Source organism: Thunnus thynnus, chromosome 2 (assembly GCF_963924715.1).
Source record: "Thunnus thynnus chromosome 2, fThuThy2.1, whole genome shotgun sequence".
Taxonomy (NCBI): domain Eukaryota; kingdom Metazoa; phylum Chordata; class Actinopteri; order Scombriformes; family Scombridae; genus Thunnus; species Thunnus thynnus.
Genome location: NC_089518.1, coordinates 35192553 through 35212311, shown reverse-complemented (window position 1 = coordinate 35212311; position 19759 = coordinate 35192553). Strand labels below are relative to the sequence as shown.

Here is a 19759-nt window from a genome sequence, read left to right as displayed (position 1 = left end):
TGTAAAAATAAAGAAAGAAAAAAATGCATATCTTTACATTTGTGAAGCATAAGAAAACATGCAACTGACGAATCAATTAACTGACGAAGCATTTTAGGATGAGCTGAGTAGAACAAAAAAATGGAAAGCACAGGGAAAAGTACTGATTACAGAATTAATAAGGTTTATAAGTAGATACATTTGGATGCAAAACAGTAAAAATGATGTTATGATTTCTAATTATGTGACCCAATGGAGGTGTGTACAGAAAAAATGATAGAGGACCCAGAATTGAGCCCTGGGGAACACCAAGGTAAAAAGATGAGGATGAGGTGAAACTTAATATATTAACAGGCATATTAACAGAGTGAGAGAAAGGATGCAAAATATTTAGGAGCCATGCCTGTAATTCTCTCTAAATGTTCAAGTTGGTCATCGAGAAGTTTGAACAATTAATGTAGAAATTTTTCAATGTAAAACTACTTGGAAATACATTAAAAACAACAACAACTGCACGAAATAATTAATGTAACCACAAAAACTACAAACAGGCGATATAAATAAAGAAGAAACCTTAAAACATAAATGTATGTAAATATTCATACATATAAACATATACATATTTAAATAATGGACCCCTTAAGTCATCAATATCATCATACTAAAGTATAATATCTATGATCTCTGGTGTGACCATGACCTAAAAAATCAGAAACATACAGCAGCACATCCATTCCTCTGAAAATTTTAAAGAAAAAATGTAGATAAAAGACATCAGTGCTGGAAAGTAAAGTGCACGGCTACGAATTTCTTACTTCTGGCAGAAGAGCTGCCCACAGTTCCTGCAGTGGTGGCGTCGCTCAGTGAGGGAGAAGCGAACCGTGCAGCCTGAGCAGCTGTCCACCACCTCGTCCTTCACCCAGTGGTCGGCTGCCGAACGGCCCGGCTGGTCGCTGACTGACCAGCTGAAGACTCGACCGCGTCCGTCGCCTACCAGGATCTTACTGTGGTCCCTGAAAAGAGGAGAAAGTAGAGAGAAGTGGAGGAGAAAAGGGAAGCATAAATGACAAGACAGGAAAAAGACAAAGACAAATAGAGGGAGAAGAATAATTCAGCAAGGACATCTTCCCTTTCTAAAATAATTACTTTAACTGGATTTAAATTGTGGTTTGTATTCAACAGTAGCAATATGACAACTATAAGTATGTTATAAAATCTACAAAAACATAAAATCTCATCTTCATTAGTTTGGTGCCAGACACTCAGCTTACTTGGAGATGGCGAGCGAGGTGATCTCGGCTGGGTGAGCATTGTCCTTGCGATCAAACGCCGTGTGCATGGTAAGTTTGCTCCGGAAGACCAGCTGGCGTTCCCATCTGTAGCCTGCGAAACACACACAAATAAACACTTAATAAGCAACATTTCAACAATGTGACAAACACACCATCATCATGTCAGTGGAGAGATATTTATCCATTTATCAGGGAAGAACCCCTGCTGTAGCCTTGTAGTGTTTTCTTAACTTGCTTAAAAGGCTGAAAACATTGACAGAAAATTCATTTTGCAACAATTCTGATTTGAATATAAAACCTTGTTTTGGACACCCACCTGCCCTGAGCTGGTTATACGTCCGCGCCTCCATGATGGAGGGCTGGAGAGGCTGAGGCACTGCGCTCTGGCCTGGGTGAGCTGGATGAGGGTGAGGGCCCTTGGTTTGGCCCTCAGAGTAGTTGACAAACACAAAGCCGTCCTTCTCGTCGATGCTGAGGGTGTCTGACCAGCGGTGAGAGTCGTCAGAGCCGCTGTCCATTGACCAAGAGGCTCCCGTTCTGGCTGAAGGACCTTAATTTAAATATCAGGAATGTGAACATCAGTACAGACTATAATTCATGCCTTGTAAAGGACTGAGTCCATATAGGGGAAATGCACATGACACATTAAAATGAACCAACAGAAAAAGGAGCAGGTCAATGACAAGGTAAACAAAGGCCTCTGGGAAAGTTTGAACAAATGATTTAAAGCTGCTCTAATCAATATTTTTATATTAAAAATTGATCAAATGCCTGCATGTAATGTGAAGAAGAAGAAACTTTACAGCTTTACAGCTCGCAACTTTACTGGTTTGCTGTTTCAAGGTGTAGCAGGCAGGCACAGTTAGAGTCTATCTTGCATCTAAGAAGCTAGATATTTCCCTCAGGAGTTAATGGAGAGCAAAACAAAGCTAAAAGGAGAGTGAATATTGGACTAACATTACATTAATCAGGTTGCCCAGAAACACCTCATACTTCCTCTTAAGTGTGTAAATAGGCAACTGTTTGCTAACACTGCTAACACGTTCGCTATCGACTTTTATAAGGTGATAATGTGTCATATGTTGTATTCACGGCTTGTTTCCGCTGCTCCCAAGTGGCAAAAAAATCAGTTAGTGCAGGTTTCAGTCACAGCAGAGAGATGTAAACTGTAAATGTGGATAAGCAGAGCTGCTGACAGCCGTGTACCTCTGGGTCTGTGGACAGCGCTGCCTGGCTGGCTGCTTCCACCAGAAGACGGGTTACGTGGTGCTTTGGGTTCCTGGCTGAGACTGGGTTCATCTCCTTCCGATTCACTGCTGTCGTCGTCACCACCGCCACCGCTGTTGTGACTCTCGCCGCCCTCTGTGAGATGAAGACAAGTGTAAGAAATTAACAACTTGAGTACACATGCAGCCTTCTTTTGAAAATCTCCTGCAGCACAAATCATCTTTTGTCAGATTAGGACTCACCAATCTTCTCCTCACCACAGCAATCAGGCACATCTGGCTCTACCGGCTCTGGAGCAGGGGTTTCTGGGACTTGGAGGAACTCCATTCTCCAGAACTACAAGAAAGGTTTTAATACAGTTAACATACATATACAAAAATAAAACATAAAAGTGATAAAAAATGATTCAACTATAACTCTGTCAAAGCAAATACAGACATGTCTTCACAAACACTTGTGTTCTCTGTACACTCTACCTCAATTGATTATTATAGATTATTGATTTGATCTTAAACTAAGATAAAATAAGACCATAATTATATTTCTGCAGTGCTATTGATGACTTTTTCTTGTTGCCGATATGTTTTTGTTTTCCAGAAACAAATGAAACAGCTAGTGGTGATACTGTGGAATACTTTACCTACTCAAATAAGGAACTGTGCTGCATACAACATTTTGAAAATCAAACTTAAAATATGGTTTACCGAGATATGTACTCATGAATTATGTTTTTTCTTGTCTGATTCTAAGTTTAAGATTGTTAAGACAAAGAGTTGTGATACATTTTCTCCAGTTTTTTTCCTCTTATTTTGATTGCAACTCCACTATGTATGAAGTGTTTTATACATTTGTTTATATTAAGTTGTGTTGGGAGAACAGGAGCAGATTAACTGTTAAGCTAACTCTGGCACATTTACATTGATGCCGTTAAAAAGTCTATGTTGATTAATGTGCATTGTCCCCAATCTTCTATAAATAAACAAAAATACAATTGAATAAAATACTTTGTCAGCATAATAACATATTCTGTAAAATCAAACCAAGTGGATAGTTACCCTGACGACACCGTCGGAGTGTCCCGTGACGATGACGTTCTGCGTGTCCCACTCGTTCATCTCCGACACGCAGCAGCACAGGATCTGCTGGCTGCGGCCCGTGAAGGTGTTGGCGCTGGCGATCGGGCTGCCGTTAATGCTCCACACGTGGATGTAGGTGCCTGCACAGGACACGATATCCCCCTATACAAACACAGATACACACATATATTATGTCATTGAAGAGCTTTTATCAGTTTTGACAGATACGAGGTTATTATGTTATGTTCCAACCCACCGTCAGTTCATTGATACACAGAGCAGAGACGGGCGCCCGGTGTCCCCTGAGCTGCGTGACGAAGGAAAGCTTGTTGAGGTCCCAGATGATGCAGGTTCGATCCCGCGAGCCGCTGACGACGATGTGGTACGCTGACGACGCCGTCAGACACGTTACAGCGTCTGTGTGACCCAGTAAAGCCTAGAACACAACACGTCAAGTAAACAAATAATTAGATTGAATTTTTAACATTTTTAACATCTTGGTTTGGAGGATTTTCACCTCTCGAGGTCTTGCTATCAATCAACCTTTGGAGAAAAATGAGAAACTTCACTAAAGGGTTAAAACAGAAAGCCCTGCTTGAGGCTTAAAATTGGCTCTGTGAAAACAGAAAGCCCTGGAGATGACCTTGTTGGTGAAATTTGGGACTAAGCACAGCACCATAATTGCTGAATTTATCAAACACTGACCTAGAACCTGAAAATAAATTAATTTAACCAGTTGAGGGCATTATCAGGTTTCTAGAAAGTTATTATGTACACAGCCTTGTACCTTTGACTTTTAACAAAAGGTTAAATAAAAGCAGATATTTTATGTATGAAAGACCTCGTATCACATCTTTAGGAAGCACTTTGTGTGTTTACCTGTTTGAGGGTGAGAGACTTGGCCCTCTCTTTGGAGGTTCCCGTCTCCCACACGCAGATGGCGGTGCTGGTGCCACCAGTGATAACCAGTTTCAGGTTGGGACAGATGGCACAGAGGATCTGACCCCACTCTGACAGACATTCATACACCACCAACGCCTGAAACAAGAGCCAAGATCAAAGACTGGTTCTAACAAAACTGGTGTGTTTGAGCTCAGTCAGATAAAAAAAATCTAATGTTTACTATTAGCAGTTAACAGGAACAGTCTGGTATCTGAGAGACATGTAAATATTATATAGTGATTCTACTATGTGTGACACTTAAACAGCAGTTATGTACCAATGAAGACACGAAGGGAATTTCTGGAACGGCTGCTGTTGTGCAAACTGAGGGTTCAGTATGGAAAGTGTATTTTTACTGAAGCACCAGCAGGGGGAAACATTGCCTTTAATATTCTTTAACTTTCATCAGTTTGAAGGTGAAATAAGCTGGAGACCTGCAGTACTCTGTTTCAATTAAGGAGTAGCATTAAAAAATCAAAACGCTGGACAGAACTGCTGATTCGATGCAAGTAATCCTGAATGAGGAAGTCTGCAAAATTAGTTTAAAAAAAAATTATATAATACAGTGTGAGAAAATGTGGCTGTTAGACTGTTACAGACCTTATCAGATTCATAATTAGCCAGACGGCAGCTGAGATCGGCGTAGCCCCAGGCGAAGGTCTTGCTCCAAGTCGGGGGAACCAGAACTTTGTTTTGCTCTACAGCGAGGATGCCCTTGTCGGTGCAAACGATCTGGCCCACAGGCTCCTTCAGCTCTGGACAAGAGTAAAATACAACAGGGAAGAGAAGGATGTGAGTGCTGAAGGGGATTTACGCACCTTGTGGAATTGGTGCTGCACAGTTTTATGAGCAGAGAATGGTACTAACTCTGTCAGGATGAGATAGAGTTTAACGTCCTGTGGGACACATGTTTCACAGAATGAAATGAATTCATTATACTTTATGGACATCAAGGTGTCCACCAAACAGCGTACAGTAATGAAGAGGTCTAAGAGTCTGTGTGTGAGTACAAACACTTTAATTTATATTTATACATACAGTACGTCTCAAACACTGGTTGAGAAACGGGATATCGGTACTAAGTATGTCATTGTGTGTGTAAATGTACCTTTGACAGGTGCAAGAGAAGGTCTGAGATTGTCCAGATGATGGAAGAAGATCTTGTCGCTGTTGGAGCTCGGAGGAACGCACGCAATGTCGCCGTTAGCTTTACTGCGTACCCGTTTGGGAGGGTGGGGCTTCTTAAACAGCTGAAACACACAAACACACACACATCAACTGTCAGCGATTTTAAGAACGACACTTCAACATCTACTTGTAGCCAAATGATGGTAAGATTGTTCTGTAACCAACCACTTTTTGGACATCATCTCTAGCAGCTCTGTGAGGCTATAATGCTAATTACACAACAGGAAACAAGCTGATTGGTGGATAGAAAATGGAGAGACAACACTGTCATTCTCAGATACCCACCACTAGCCGTGTCAGCCATGTTAGCAGCTAAAAAGTAGTAGTGGTATTAGGAGCAACAGTAGCTGTAGTCTAAGTTGTAAATGTGATACTAACAGCAGTAGATGCAGTAATAAAGGTTTAAGAAGCAGTTTTGTGATATTAGCATTAGCAGCAGCAGTGAATAGCAGTGTTTGTAGCTTCTGCACTACCAGCAGTATTAATAGGATTACCAGTAGTAGTGGTAGATAAGTAGTAGTAGTAGAAGAAGTAGTACTAGCAGTAGTACAGTAGCAATAGCTCCATGTGTACAGACGTTAGCCAGTGTCTGACCTGTTTGGGGATCTGTCCGAAGTTGTTGATGAAGCCGATGGTGGCTGTCTCCTTGAGCGGGTCGTTGATGTTGTAGATGTCCACCTGACCCTCGTAGAACAGGTGGTGGAAGACGTTAACTGCCTCCACGGCTGGCGGGCCCTGCTGCTTGTAGCCAAAAATCAAGTCAATCCATTCGTGGAGGTGGGCTGATACGTAGTCGCACTCCAGCGCCTGGAGGAGGACGGGAAGACAAAACGGTATTTAACTTTATCTTGATTTCACTTCACACTTAAATTGCAACATGTGTGTTAACTCCCGTACCTCTCTGTGGACTCTGATGAACTCCCGGGGGTCACCCTTGGCCCAAGGAGGCAGGATCACATCACCCAGCTTTGTGCCGTTCTGCTTGGCACCTGTTATATTAAACAACAGAGGGCAGACAGGACATAAATATTCATATTCTTCATATTTTATCTCAGTCAGTTTGGCTGTGACTGTCCACGCTTCCTCGTACTGACCCAGGTCGAAGTTGTTGGAGTTTAGCAAGAATTCTGGCAGATAGAAGAACTCGGGGATGAGCTCTTTGACATCTGCCATGTTGTGCTTGGAGGCGGAGAGCCAGGCTTCACGCACACTGTGGAACATCCTGTCAGCCAGGTCAAAATGACCTCCCTGGAAAGAACACACAAAAATACAGTTTGAAGAATAACTTGAAAGTCTAGACACTTGAGAGCATCAGCAGGTTGCAGTCTTTTTTTTTTGTAAATACTACTAAAAAGCAAATCTTTTCTTTATCAAAAGCAAAACAACTTGACTTCAGAGAGAAAGAAACACCCAATAACTTCACATTAGTTTGTTTATCTCCATAAAATCTGGTTCCATTTTCGCCTGCAATTGGCCTGAAAACAATTACCCAATCCAGTTAATGTTTTCCAGATGTAAAACTAGTATTTCCTGGTTTAAAACATTTATTAATCTGCACTTTATATCAGAACAACTTTTTTTTTTTTTGCCTGAGTTGTCTGGGACATTTCAGAAAGTTCATGAATAGTTGGGAAACTCAGAAGAGATCAAACCTGAAGTCTGAGGAAAATCTGTGTAAAAGGCTCCATCCGGACCAGATAAGAAGCTACTATCATGGCTGATGAGTAGTGGGTGCCGTAGTGGTAGGCCGGGGTTTCACCTGGTAGGACAGAGAACAGAACATTCATACAAACACATACAGATAGTAGATGGAAACACAGCGTTGGTACATGCAGGGAGTTCTGAACAAGAGAACAACAGCAGTGATAAAAGATAAGAACAACCACAGAAAAACAACAAGGAGGTCTTAGTTGAAACTTTTTAAGGGGGATTTTAAATCTAAAAATTTCAATTATGTTGGGAAATTTGTAAAATAACCAAAAAACAATGAGTGTTTGATAAACAGTCGGTCTGGTTTTCTGCTCTCAGATTTTCATGTGACATTTTTTCTGCTTTGGGATAAAAGTTAGCTGGTTCCAGTTTCTTACTTTGCGTTTTATTTTGTTATCATATAAATATTATTATCTCCAGTCTCACCATTGGGGTCCTCCCAGTCCTTGTACCTCTTCTTGTACTGGGTTAGTCTGTCGTCAGTCTGAGCTCCCATTGGCTTGGCGAGGTTACGAAACGTCTTGGGGTTGTTCAGGTCCAGCTCCTGGTTATTGAACCCAATGCAAACATCACCAACGTTACCACAACAGGATTAATGTGAGTACACCAACTTTTATTTAAGATGAACCCTGTTAACTGCTACTAATGTTGTCCCAAAGTTCACCTCTGAGTCAAAGTCGGCCAGGATCCAGGGAAAGACGGGGTACTGCATCAAGTCGTTGTAGGAGCGTCCGGCCAACGTGTTCAGATGCATCAGGTACTGGAAGTTACTGATCTCTCCTCGCTGGATAACAGATCAAACACACATCAGTGAGGTTTAGATTTGGAGAATCATATATAAATGATGTTGCTGAACTGAACAGGAAGATCAGACCAATGAGTCCAGGTTCCTACCTCCCATCTCTGAGTGACTGACTTCTCACCAACCAGCGTACTGAGGAGTCCAGATCTGACAGATACCAGGACAGAGGAGATGTTTAGTTAGAACAGCTCAGTAATCTTCTGTTTTTCACTAATTACTACAAATTTAGGAAAATGCATGTAACACATAGATTAAAAACAAGTTAATTAATACGAATATGTATCCACACATTCAATAAATCATCTCACAACCTCCAAAAATGGTCATAAAGTTCCCTGAGAGCCGGTGGAATTAAAACTTGATGAAGAGGAAAGAGTGTGTGAAACCTGGAGGAAGTCTTACCCTTGTTCCACGCTGGTGTTGGGCCTCTGGCCTGAGACGGACTCTGAGCTGTCAGCCAGTGAAGGCACCACCGCTAAGAACCTGCAGGAATAAACAAGGACAATTCAAAAATTACTTTTCTTTTAAACCCACTGCAGTCTGACTTTAACACGGTCCGTACACCAATGTATCCTGATCAAAAAAATACAATGCAGGTTTTATAGTGACTGACTCAAAAGCAGAAATATTGTGGTGACAAGACATTTTATGAGAGGCTTACAATGTCCCCCTGTGAGGATTTTATTTTAATATCACGCAGCTGTAACCTTGTAAAATAATTTCTTTCCACAAATACCCTGAATCCCAAATAACCAGCCTGAATCACTGCTGCTGATCATTTATTTCTCAACGGTTTGCAGCATATTTTAACATAAATATACTGCATCTAAAGTCAATTATCATCCATTATAATTTGTGAGAGTAAAACCTTTTTATCAAATGATTGTTTAAACTATTCCAGGTTCAGCTCGTGTACTGTTTCTCTGCCTGTGTTTGATACCTTTGGTAAACTTTGTTGCGGACTCCTTTCTGGAAGGCCAACAAGTAGTTCCTCCCGTCTGCTGAGAAGACCTCCACTGCCATGGGCTAAAAGGTGACAACACATAGGTTTCATACCAAAGTGGTGAATGCAACATTTAGAATTACATGTCTACATGTGTAAAGTGTGTATATATATGGTTCATGAGTGCCTGAACGTGTGTGTGTGATACATGCATGCTGACCTGCAGCAGGTAGCGTCTCTTGTGCACTTCCTTGATGTCTTCGTAGGCGAAGATGCTGCAGGTTCTCTTCAGCTGGCTCTGACCTTGTCTTGCTCCTCTGGGGATGATGGCCTCATGCAAACTGGACAAAGACAAAAAAAAAACACAGTCAGTGAGACATTTATGAGCTGTCACTTCAGTTCTGCATTAAATTCTACCTAAAAAGGACTTCATGTACAAAAGAATTTCATTCTAAGACTTGACTCTGAAGCAAGTCCCTGATCTGAAATTGCTTTTCCTTTGCTGTTCTGTGCATTGTCTTTCAGGTAATGTACGTTCTGCAAGGGTGAACGTGTGATACAAAATAAATTGAAAATACACTGGAACATTTCTCTGTTATAATATATTTTGCTGCCCCTCCCCTAAAGAATTTAACAAATATAAATATACAGCTAAAAACATAAGATATTTCACTCAGTTAAAAATAACCAGTGTCATAACCTTTTGGCTCTGTCTCAAGGTCAGGTACTCCAGTAATAATATCAAAAAAAATTAAATAAATCTAAATAAATTAAACTAATTACAGAAGATACTGATGCTTATTTTCTATATTGATTTATGTACTGTTTTTTAAAATTATTTTGATTATTTATTTACAATATAAACACTCAAAAAAAAATTCACCAGTGTCTAAAGTGATGGCCAAAAGACAGTTACATACCTCTCTATAATAGAGTTATATAATTAATAAACTACCAAAATGGTATTATGTTCTGAGTTAATTGTTTAATCCATAAAATTGAAAATTGCTTGTTGTAATTTTGAAGGTTTTTAAATGTTTTGTTTTGTTTTGAACAGATACTCAGTTTACTGTCACGTATGACACATAAAAGTTTTGAATCCTCACATTTTAGAAACTGAAACTTCTGTTTTTTATGTTGCTCCCAAATCCATTACTCGTGTAATTGCTGCAGCTCTACATTAGTTTAGTTTTCTGTTGATCCACTAATCAATTAATTGTTTCAGCTCTAGAGAAGGTAAAAACACAGAAACAACTGAGAGGAAACACAATTAAAACTCCGGGAGATAGCTGTCGGCAGCTGTCAAATTACGTCTCTAAAGATAACAGACAGAACATGTTCCCTAAATAGATAAATAGGTAATACAGTATCTCCGCTGACTTTCACAACGCATGCTCTTTCAACAGCATTACATCATCCGAGCAGCAGAAAACTCCCACTGCAGCGTCCTGAGGAATGATGTCATCTTTTATTCAGTGAGAGGAAAGTACAGTAACCGTGTCATCCGTCAGCTGCGGCGGGTAACGGGTTAATTATGCAGGTGTCCGAACCTTGAAGCAAAGTGACAAGTACAGAAGCGTGAACCTACTTGGAGGGCAGCGTATCGATGTCCCTGATCTCCCTGGAGACGGTCATGGTGTAGCCGTCGATGACGTAGAAGTGCTCCTTCCCGAACAGCAGCAGACCCTCGCTGGTGTCCAGGCCCTGCACCCTGGCGCAGCGGTACATGTGCTGAATCTGGAATAGAGAGAAGAAGTGATTACCTAAAGTTTAGAGAAAAAAAAAGTAGTTTTTTTTGTGATGAAAAGTCACAAGCTCAAATTCCTCCAGGCGAAAAATCTGGAGAGAAAAAAAGTAAACGAGTAGGGAAATGTGCTTTCCCCCCCCGAATTCAGTAACTGGTGGTGAAGCGGCCTCGAGCAAAAAACACTTAATCTCCCGGTGCTGCAGCTGAGCTGTTCAGAGGCCACCAGACAGACTGCAGCAGAGCTTGATTTAAAGGTCTGTGTGCCTGGGTAGCTTTTTTTTTTAAAATAAATCGGACAATGCAGGGAATAAACTTCACTAACTGAAGTTTAGCGCTACAATCTATTGGTCGATAAAATGCAGATCTGAAAAGCATGTTTAGTTTATTACCAAGTCAAGTTTAGTCAAAATCGTAAAGTTCATTCATGATCCATCGTGAGATCAAGTATGTAAAAAGCCATGTGATGGTTTTCTAAAATGCCTCCCTTTTAGGAAACTGGTGTATTTTCATAATATTGCATCAAAAATAATATTTTTACCTGCCTGAGCTGCAATTTTCACCCTGCAGCAGGACAGTTTTTAATGAAACATGTTAACAAAGCTCATTTTCACCAAATTCTTTCCCAACTTTTGGTCACTTGGGGGTAGCCGTTAAACCGTAGAGCTTCAACTAACAACTATTTTCATGATCAATTAACCTGACGATCATTTTACCCATTAACTGATTAAATTTATGGCCAATAAAAGGCCATCACAACTTCCTAAAGCCCAAGGTGATATCATCATATGTCTAGTTTAGTCTGACCAACAGTCTAAAACCTGAAAGATATTCAGTAATCATAATATAAGACAAGCAAAAGCAGCAAATCTTCCCATTTGAGAGGCTGGAATGATTAAAAGTTTGGCATTTTTGCCAACAATGTTCACCAGCTAGTGGTTAACATCGTCCATCTGCTGTTTAACACTGCTGAAAACAGCTGCCTGCCCTGATTCAGATAAAAACGATGTATATATGAGTGGTGAGACTGAACCTGAACAGTAACGTTGTGGGCTGCAAAACCAAAACAATGAGCTGAAAGATGCTAAAAGGTTCTGCAGGGCACTAAGAGCAACCGCTATCACAAACTAGAAGTAGTACTGAGATTCATTGTTAATACAAAAAAATATATAAATATTATAGCTACTTTAAGGAAAAATTAAAGCACCTACTGTATGTTTTTTTGTGTCTGTCGATGTCAGAGAGGTAGCATTATAAAATGTTAATGACTAATACTGTGTTATTGCTTGTGCATTGCAATGATAAGAACAAAGAAATAGAAAAATAAAGAAAATTAGATTCTAATACTGATAAAATTCTGCACAATCTACTGTATAAAGAACTTCCAACAGCTTTCAGCTCCCAGCTCTTTTAAATATAACAGTAGGCAACATTATGATTATCATAAACGTTTAATCCTCCTGTCATGTTCCCGTGTCTCTTCCTGACCTTTTCTCCCTCCTCCAGGAGGCGCAGCAGTGATGTGTTGTCTGTCCTCTGCTCCTCCTCCGGTCCTCCCGACTCCAGCAGCTGCTCCTGGAGCTGCTCCTGACTGTCCTCGTCCGCCCCGTCCGCTGTGGACCGAGACCTCTTCAGAGGAGCCTTCACCAGGCCTGAGGAGAAGAGCGCGGCAACATGTTAGAGACGGGGTTCAGGTGAGGGAGCACGAACCTCTGGCGGCCATGTTTGATGTCCTCAGATAACGGGTAAAACTGGCTTTGAACATATTAAAATGTAGCCCTGTGTAATTTCAACAAAAGCAAATTAATTTTGTACTTTTACACGTAAACTTATGACCCATCCCCAAGAGGAATCGCTTGGAGAAAGACACGTAGAAGACGATATGTCTCTTCCCCGCTGTTGCCTCCATACCTTTGACTCTTGCGATGGTGTCCTCTCCGTGCTCGGGCTCATGCTGTGTGGTTTCCCCCTCTGTGGTGTGCTCCACAGAGTGCTGGTACATGCCGGGGTTTCCAGACAGCAGACGCATGTAGTACTCCTTGCTGTCGTAGCTGATGGCGCGCCGGTAACGAAGAGGCTTCTGGAGACGGAAGAAGACAAAGAAATGAGGGTCCTGTAGCTTAAATATCAGTTAGAACTGACTCCATCCAATCAAAGAGGAACTGCTTGTGCTTCATTATCATTTTTATTTTTTAATTCTATTAAAACTTTGTATTATTACAAGGGGACAACATTTTGACTTTTAAAGTAGAAGGACTGGGGAGGAACCACAGACAAAAACAGATATGTGCAATCAGTTACATGCAGAAGACGTTACTGAACAGCAAGTTAGTTTTATTACCATGATGTTCATTCTCATACTGTGACCTACATAATGTAGATGTTGGTCCAAACTTACAGAAAACCAACGACGGCTGATGTTCTGAGATTATCTGTAATTATCACCAGTGTCGTCTCTAACATGCTTTGCTATTTTTTTCTTGGCATTCACACTGTGTATTTTATTTTTTTCGTATATTTTAGGAGATTTAATAACGGCTGGAGAATAATTTCAAGGTCACAGCAAAATATGAGTACAAGGCCAGCTGAACATAAACATGATCACATGCAAAAATGTAATTCATTAAAAACACGACATTAGACGTTCCCTTGTTCCCTGAATTTAACAAAATTTCCTTCACTTTTCAACCTGGAAAGACACGTAACACACGGGGTGAGTTTACAACTCCACAGCAAATGTAGAAGTCCATGTTTTTACTGCACTGTTGCTGAAAATGCAAGATGAAGCATCCAAACTGAATCACACGGGGAAGAAAACTGCTGCAACGACACTGACAAACAGGATTTAGAGTTCAACCATCTTCTGGTTTATGTCGTTCATATTTCTCTTTAAGCACTGTTGTTACTATCATGCAGTCACACCAGGCATCAATGAGAACTCCACTATCTTTTTTTTCCCATGTGGACTTGCAGGCAGGTACCTGTAAACAGTCAAGACCCCAGACAAGGGGTGAGGCGACCAGGGGCACCAGAGGGGGGCAGGGGGGCTGGAGAAGGTAAAGAGAGGGAGGATGAGACTCTTTGAACCTCACAAGGGAATAATTCCTTCTTATTTGCTCTGTAAAGCCGCTATTTATTTTATTTTACGTAATCTTTATTTAATCAGATTGAGATGGAGATCTCTTTTCCCAGAGAGACTTGATTATAATAATAATGTCACATCTAATAATGTTTATTATTAAACCGCCAGACTGCAATGAGTCAGTACAGAAGAAAACAACACTGCTTTTTATTTGTACTTAAATAATTATTCAGAATACACAATCAGTGTTTTACCAATCTGCAAAATAAATGCATTTTCTTTAAATCTTAATTTTTTTTGTTGCTCTGCCAAAAGGAAACCAGACTGAAGGATTATTATGAAGGAGGATGTGTTAAGTCTGGAATTACAGATTCTTATTCTGTTCTTTTTAAAGGCACCTGCTGATTCATGTCATATTATCAAGTTTCCTCCCTATAAAAACCTCCTTTCATTTCAGATTACATGTCTACATGTCAGTCTGACTGCTCAATTTCAATAATAATGGCATTAAACTACATAACTTTAGTATAAAACATGTTTTTCTAATTGAAGAAATTAATCAAAGGGAGGAAACACACTGCCAGATCAATCTGACGTGACAAGATTATATGATTCACTCAATATTTTACTAATTCTCCAGCAGCGTTTAACATAGTTAAATAAAAACAAATTTACTGAAACAAAAGATCAAACAGGAATTCTTGGATCAAACTACTGCTGCTGTAGTTACCTCGAGCGAGACGCTAAAGCCTCAAACTGCTCGGCTGAAATACTAAGAGGCTGCAAGAACAAGACTGGTAATGGTATTCAACTGCAAGGCACAAGTGTATGACTTTGTCCAAGACCCTGCAAGTGGTCCCCAGGCATGTTTAAATTACGTATTATAATGAGGCCTAGAGGACTTTGGACTTAATTATTCTGGCTCATTTTAAAGGGTCATGAGCCAGAAATTTCTCCCTGGAAGGGAACTCTCGATTGTTCTTCTACAAGCTTTTGACTGATGTATGGAGGGTTTATGGGGATCATTTATGGGGTTTATTTTCTGTGCAGAACATCAGAAAAATGTTTAAAAAGTTAAGAAATTTAAATTGAGTTTCCACGTGAAGCCGACATTAATACAGATCTTCCTTGTGAGCTACCTCCGCTGTGTGTTTTCCTGACCGAAAATCAAACATGGCGGAGTAGAGAAAGGAAGCCTTTGGCAAACAAGCGGAGGAGGAAACAAAGCAAACAAAGCTAAATGTGTCTTGACGGTGCCAGGAAAACCGAGCCGCCGGCTGTCGGTGTCGCTTCCTCACATGATGGCGATGAGCTCCACCACCATGAGCTGTTCTGACGAGTTCACCAGACCGCGGGGTGATCGGTGGTTGTTTTTATGGACAAAATGGAGACAATCATTTCATTTTTTTAGGAATAATGTTTGCGGTAATATTGCTGGTGTTTGTGCCAGAATATTCATTGACCTGCTTTTATATGTTAATTCTGATTTAAACATTGCTTTCAACTGCTTTAATATATTTTTCTAACATCATACATGAACATTGTAGTGTCATACAATCCTGAATATTACAACCTCTACTTTTAAAACACTGTAACATTAATTCTTGCACTATTTTTTGGATTTAATGGTCACTAATTAGTTGCTAGAAAAGAGCGAAATGTCTAAAATTTATATAAAGTGTTCCTGGATAGTTACAAATACTTAATCAATTGGAGAAACAGATGATAATGGAAAAGTAAGACCTTTTCACTGTATATCACTAAAAGTAAAGCAATCCGGGGTGACTGCAGAGGATCATGGGAACATAGTAATACCTGTGCAGAGTTGGTGTTTGTCTCCATCTCAGGGATATATGGGTAGTGGATGTAAAACATGTCGTTGCGGACCATCTTCTTCCTCATCCTGCAGGGCCCCTCCGTCATCTCCAGCACAAACTTGTCCAGGTGGGAGCCGATGGGGGGCCCCCAGAGGCCTCGTTCTCTCAGCAGCTCGTACTCGATGGACGCCCACTCCTCAGTCACGTACTTGAGGGCGTTCTGCTGCCGCTGGGAGACAAGAGAGGGGGTGGATGAAGTTAAACGGCGAGTCGAAAACAACGATCTGTCACTTTAGAAACGCTGTTTTAAATGAATACATGCTGCTACGCTAGCCTGTGATATTGTATCTGCAATGTGTTCGGGTTTTATTGTCCTGCAGTCCTGACCGCACCGTTATGTAACAGCTTGTTGTTTTGTCCTGCAGCTGCTTTGTCGGTGTAGCTGCGCTGTAATAAATCATCTCCAATAAACCAGCGTGAGTTCTTTGTGCACCCACTGTGTTTGGAAAATTAAAAAGAAAGAAAGATGGGAGTGCTGTACCTCTTGATATTCTTTATACTGCATGGCTACCAGGTCTCGAACGACAGCGATATGTGTGAACATCCACTGGAAAGTCTCCTGTTGGTTAGAAAGACAAGAATATAATCCAACAAAGCTGCTTAACACACAACTATTACTACTATCTGTTACAGCCAAGCAGTGATTTGTGTGTGTGTACCTGAGCAGAGAGGCTGTTCTTGTTCAGGCTGTTCTCCTTCTTGTTGCGCCGGACGCCCGTAAGCTTGGAGAGACCGAAGCCGCTGCTGACCCTGGACAGTTTGGACTGGGTCGCCGGTGCCACCGCCTCGCCCCGACTGATACACTTCTTCTCATGAACTGACCGGCGGAGAAGAGATAGTAGATTATTTATATTTATAACACTAAGCCACTGTACTACAAACACTACAAAACACTTCTAAGTGAATGAAACCAGGGGTACGATGCTGACAAAGTGGTGAGCTTTGCCTTTGTAACTGCCTTAATTTGGCATTTGAATGACTGATGACAATAATTTCTGGGTCAAATTGATTTTTTAAAGGAATTTAAAAGTGGTGGTTCACAAAAATTATGAAAAACATGCTCACTTCCTTCAAGCCACTTCTATATTTTTGCTTTGGCCAGGTTTTGGGATCTGTCTCTGAGCTTTCTGCATCCATCACAATATATTGGAGGTGGATGCAATTTCGGTTATGGTGCCCAAAACATTTATTTTCTGTGCTCTGGGTAATTCACAGACTTCACAGTGAGCAGTTTTCATTATAAACTATTTTCTATCACAGAAAGAGTATTTGGAATATAGGAAACTCTTTCAGCACTTCACCAGATTTTGCAGATTTAGAGAAACTTTTAACAATCTCTGGTTACTCGCCAAAGCGTCTGAGTCTAACGTAGTATGTAGTAATCACCGCTCTGCTTACATCAGCTAAATTACAAACCTGATGAAGTGAAATAAAGAGAGAGAGAGCCAGCAGGAAAAAAAGAGCAGATCAGCAGTATTTTTGCCCTATTGGCAGGACTCCCAGATTACAATATTTCCTTTGCAAAAGAAACACGAGGAGCCCCCAGAATATTTGGTCAAGTTACGTAATGACTAAATACGCCACAAACACTCACTCTTGTAGAGTAAAGGACAAAACAAATCCAACGCAGGCAGAGACAAGGACATGTGTATAGTTAGTGGTTATATATCTGTTCCTCACCCAGGTGGTTCTGCCAGCTCTTGAGGGCCGGTTCCTCCAGGGCGGGCCGGGCAGTGGCGATGTCCACATGTCCTCTGTCGTTGCAGGGAAGAGACACTTTGAAGATGTCCTCCAGCATCTGGCGTTTGCTGTGCATCAGCTCCGTCCACACGCGGTTCACCGCTTTCAGCAGCAGCTGTCGCCCTGCAGAGCAACAATCATCACTTTTAAAAACAACTCATGGCCGATTGCCGATACTGATATATGCACATATTTTTTTCCAGCTGGCTGAGGAGACTATTATTCATGCAAGCTTAGATTGTACTAAGTATGATCAAGAAAGACAATATGTGAAGGAGGAACTCAGGAAGACTGGAGTTCAGGAGTTCAGCATTAAAACTTTAATGAACCTGCCAAGTTGGTGGAGCAGTAGAGTTTTCTTTGAGTTTATTAGACAGACAGGATTAATGTGTAGGATTTAATCTTTGGTCCACACTCCGGAGCAGAAGGTGGCGGTAATGCACCTAATACGCTGGTTGCCAACTGCCATTATAAACCAAAAAGAAGATTTTTTTTTTCGATTTTTTTTCTCCAAACAGAGTGGTACATCCTGTCAGCTGAGGTGTTTCCTATCTGTGCAGCTCCTCCGCGGATTGTTTCACCCTGACGATCCCGGTGTTTCCTCCACAGGCTCCACTTCAGTCAAGCTGCCCGTAAGACCTGCTGCTCCTTCCTATTTTAACCTGAATAACAAACCAGGGCTCAGTGCTCTGCTTGGACCCACGCGGAGAGCCAGGGCTAACGTTAGCGGTCATGCTGCTGCTAACGCTCCGCAGGTTAAAGTGGGAAGAAGCAGCTGATCTGACGGGCAGCTTGAGTGAAGTAGAGCCTGCGGAGGAAGCACTGGGACCCGTCAGGGTGAACATTCATTTCGGGCCGATGCCGATATTTAATTTTAGAGCTTATATCGGCCGATACCGATGACGTGCCAATAATATCATGCATCCCTAGTGAACAGTCTTGTACGGCTATAACTGTGTAGGTGTAGAAACATTTGTAAAACTTGATATTAACTGACTTCAAAACACAAATTCATTACATTCTTTTTCCTCCCAGTTTGTTAAACACCTCATGTGTGCTTTTAGTAAGTGTTAAAATCCTGTAACTTTCTCTGGATTAAACAGTGTTTTAGTCTGATTTTTTTTTTGTCATTTCAAACATAATATCCCCTCATATCAAGGGAGAGTTATATAAAAATACAAATTAAATGAAGCATTCTCCATCCAACTCCAGTAACAAATATTGGAGAAAATAACCAAAGACTGTTTTTTTGACTCAAGCATCTGAATATTTTTTGAATGTCTTAATTTTTAACAAATCAAAACATTTTCAATTCCTGCAACACCACAAAACATGAAAACAGTCATCAGGGTTAAATAGCTTTATGCAGGCCCACATATACACGTAACAGTGTCTCACCCTCGCTGACGTCGTGGCTGTGTGTGGAGTCGGATTCGTTCTCCGTGGGCATCATGACATGCCAGGTTGTCATCCTGGCCTCCGCCTCCAGACCGAATCCTTCTACGCTACTGCGGAGACAAAAACACACACACACAGGGCGGCTCAGTACAAACCTGCACAACGTAGACACCTGAGGGGACGCCACGCGGGGAGAGTTAGGATTGTTTGGCTTCTCTGCAGCAGATAAGTCGGCTTCTCTGAAGTCGTACAGCGGGTCGCGTTAAAGCATATTGTGTTCCCAGCTTGGGAGGAAACTCAGTGTCTCCCCACCTGCTGCAGTTTTGGAAACTATCAGTATTTCTGGCACGACGTACACGAGCACACACAAAACAAAACATACTAACCATGATCACAATTTACTAACAACACAGTTTGAGTCATGAAATATCATCTGAGTTAAACCTCATTATACAGCATTTAAAAGAAAAGAAATGCTGATGATTAGTGTCTTTATAATCGTGTTTACACGTCCGTCGCCTCGTCCTCCACACTGAGCAAACGTGCACAGAAGCCGTGAGTCAGGGCTGGTTGTGAATCATGTGTTCAACCAAATGCACCATTTAAACAGCTTTTTATCTGACATAACGACAAGAACAAAAGCTTCAGAAATCATGTTGCTCATTTAGTTCTTTCGATGATGCGATGTATTGATGACACAGATATTAATTCACTAGGACGTCTTTGTAAAGAAGCTGTTTTAAACGTCTTTCTCTGGTG

General features: G+C 41.1%; 1 protein-coding gene across 6 annotated transcripts in view; it reads right to left on the bottom strand.

The window, feature by feature from the left end:
* The window catches only part of wdfy3 (WD repeat and FYVE domain containing 3), a 106281-nt gene that overhangs the window by 4483 nt on the left and 82039 nt on the right, over nucleotides 1-19759 (bottom strand). For 4 of the 6 annotated variants that reach the window (XM_067572176.1, XM_067572192.1, XM_067572185.1 and 1 more), the window contains 29 exons: nucleotides 19001-19110; nucleotides 17543-17725; nucleotides 16522-16679; nucleotides 16344-16421; nucleotides 15801-16031; nucleotides 13885-13950; nucleotides 12815-12983; nucleotides 12392-12555; nucleotides 10748-10896; nucleotides 9380-9500; nucleotides 9157-9242; nucleotides 8619-8699; nucleotides 8309-8363; nucleotides 8079-8198; nucleotides 7841-7958; nucleotides 7357-7463; nucleotides 6799-6952; nucleotides 6602-6693; nucleotides 6299-6511; nucleotides 5625-5766; nucleotides 5117-5271; nucleotides 4454-4612; nucleotides 3831-4010; nucleotides 3554-3736; nucleotides 2741-2834; nucleotides 2478-2633; nucleotides 1588-1821; nucleotides 1251-1362; nucleotides 795-992 (listed from right to left, as the gene is read on the bottom strand). In XM_067572176.1, coding sequence (XP_067428277.1) covers nucleotides 795-992; nucleotides 1251-1362; nucleotides 1588-1821; nucleotides 2478-2633; nucleotides 2741-2834; nucleotides 3554-3736; nucleotides 3831-4010; nucleotides 4454-4612; nucleotides 5117-5271; nucleotides 5625-5766; nucleotides 6299-6511; nucleotides 6602-6693; nucleotides 6799-6952; nucleotides 7357-7463; nucleotides 7841-7958; nucleotides 8079-8198; nucleotides 8309-8363; nucleotides 8619-8699; nucleotides 9157-9242; nucleotides 9380-9500; nucleotides 10748-10896; nucleotides 12392-12555; nucleotides 12815-12983; nucleotides 13885-13950; nucleotides 15801-16031; nucleotides 16344-16421; nucleotides 16522-16679; nucleotides 17543-17725; nucleotides 19001-19110 — 4068 coding nt within the window. The remainder of the gene's footprint in view (nucleotides 1-794; nucleotides 993-1250; nucleotides 1363-1587; nucleotides 1822-2477; nucleotides 2634-2740; nucleotides 2835-3553; nucleotides 3737-3830; nucleotides 4011-4453; nucleotides 4613-5116; nucleotides 5272-5624; nucleotides 5767-6298; nucleotides 6512-6601; nucleotides 6694-6798; nucleotides 6953-7356; nucleotides 7464-7840; nucleotides 7959-8078; nucleotides 8199-8308; nucleotides 8364-8618; nucleotides 8700-9156; nucleotides 9243-9379; nucleotides 9501-10747; nucleotides 10897-12391; nucleotides 12556-12814; nucleotides 12984-13884; nucleotides 13951-15800; nucleotides 16032-16343; nucleotides 16422-16521; nucleotides 16680-17542; nucleotides 17726-19000; nucleotides 19111-19759) is intronic. The other 2 variants (XM_067572201.1, XM_067572212.1) reach the window with 1 other exon arrangement.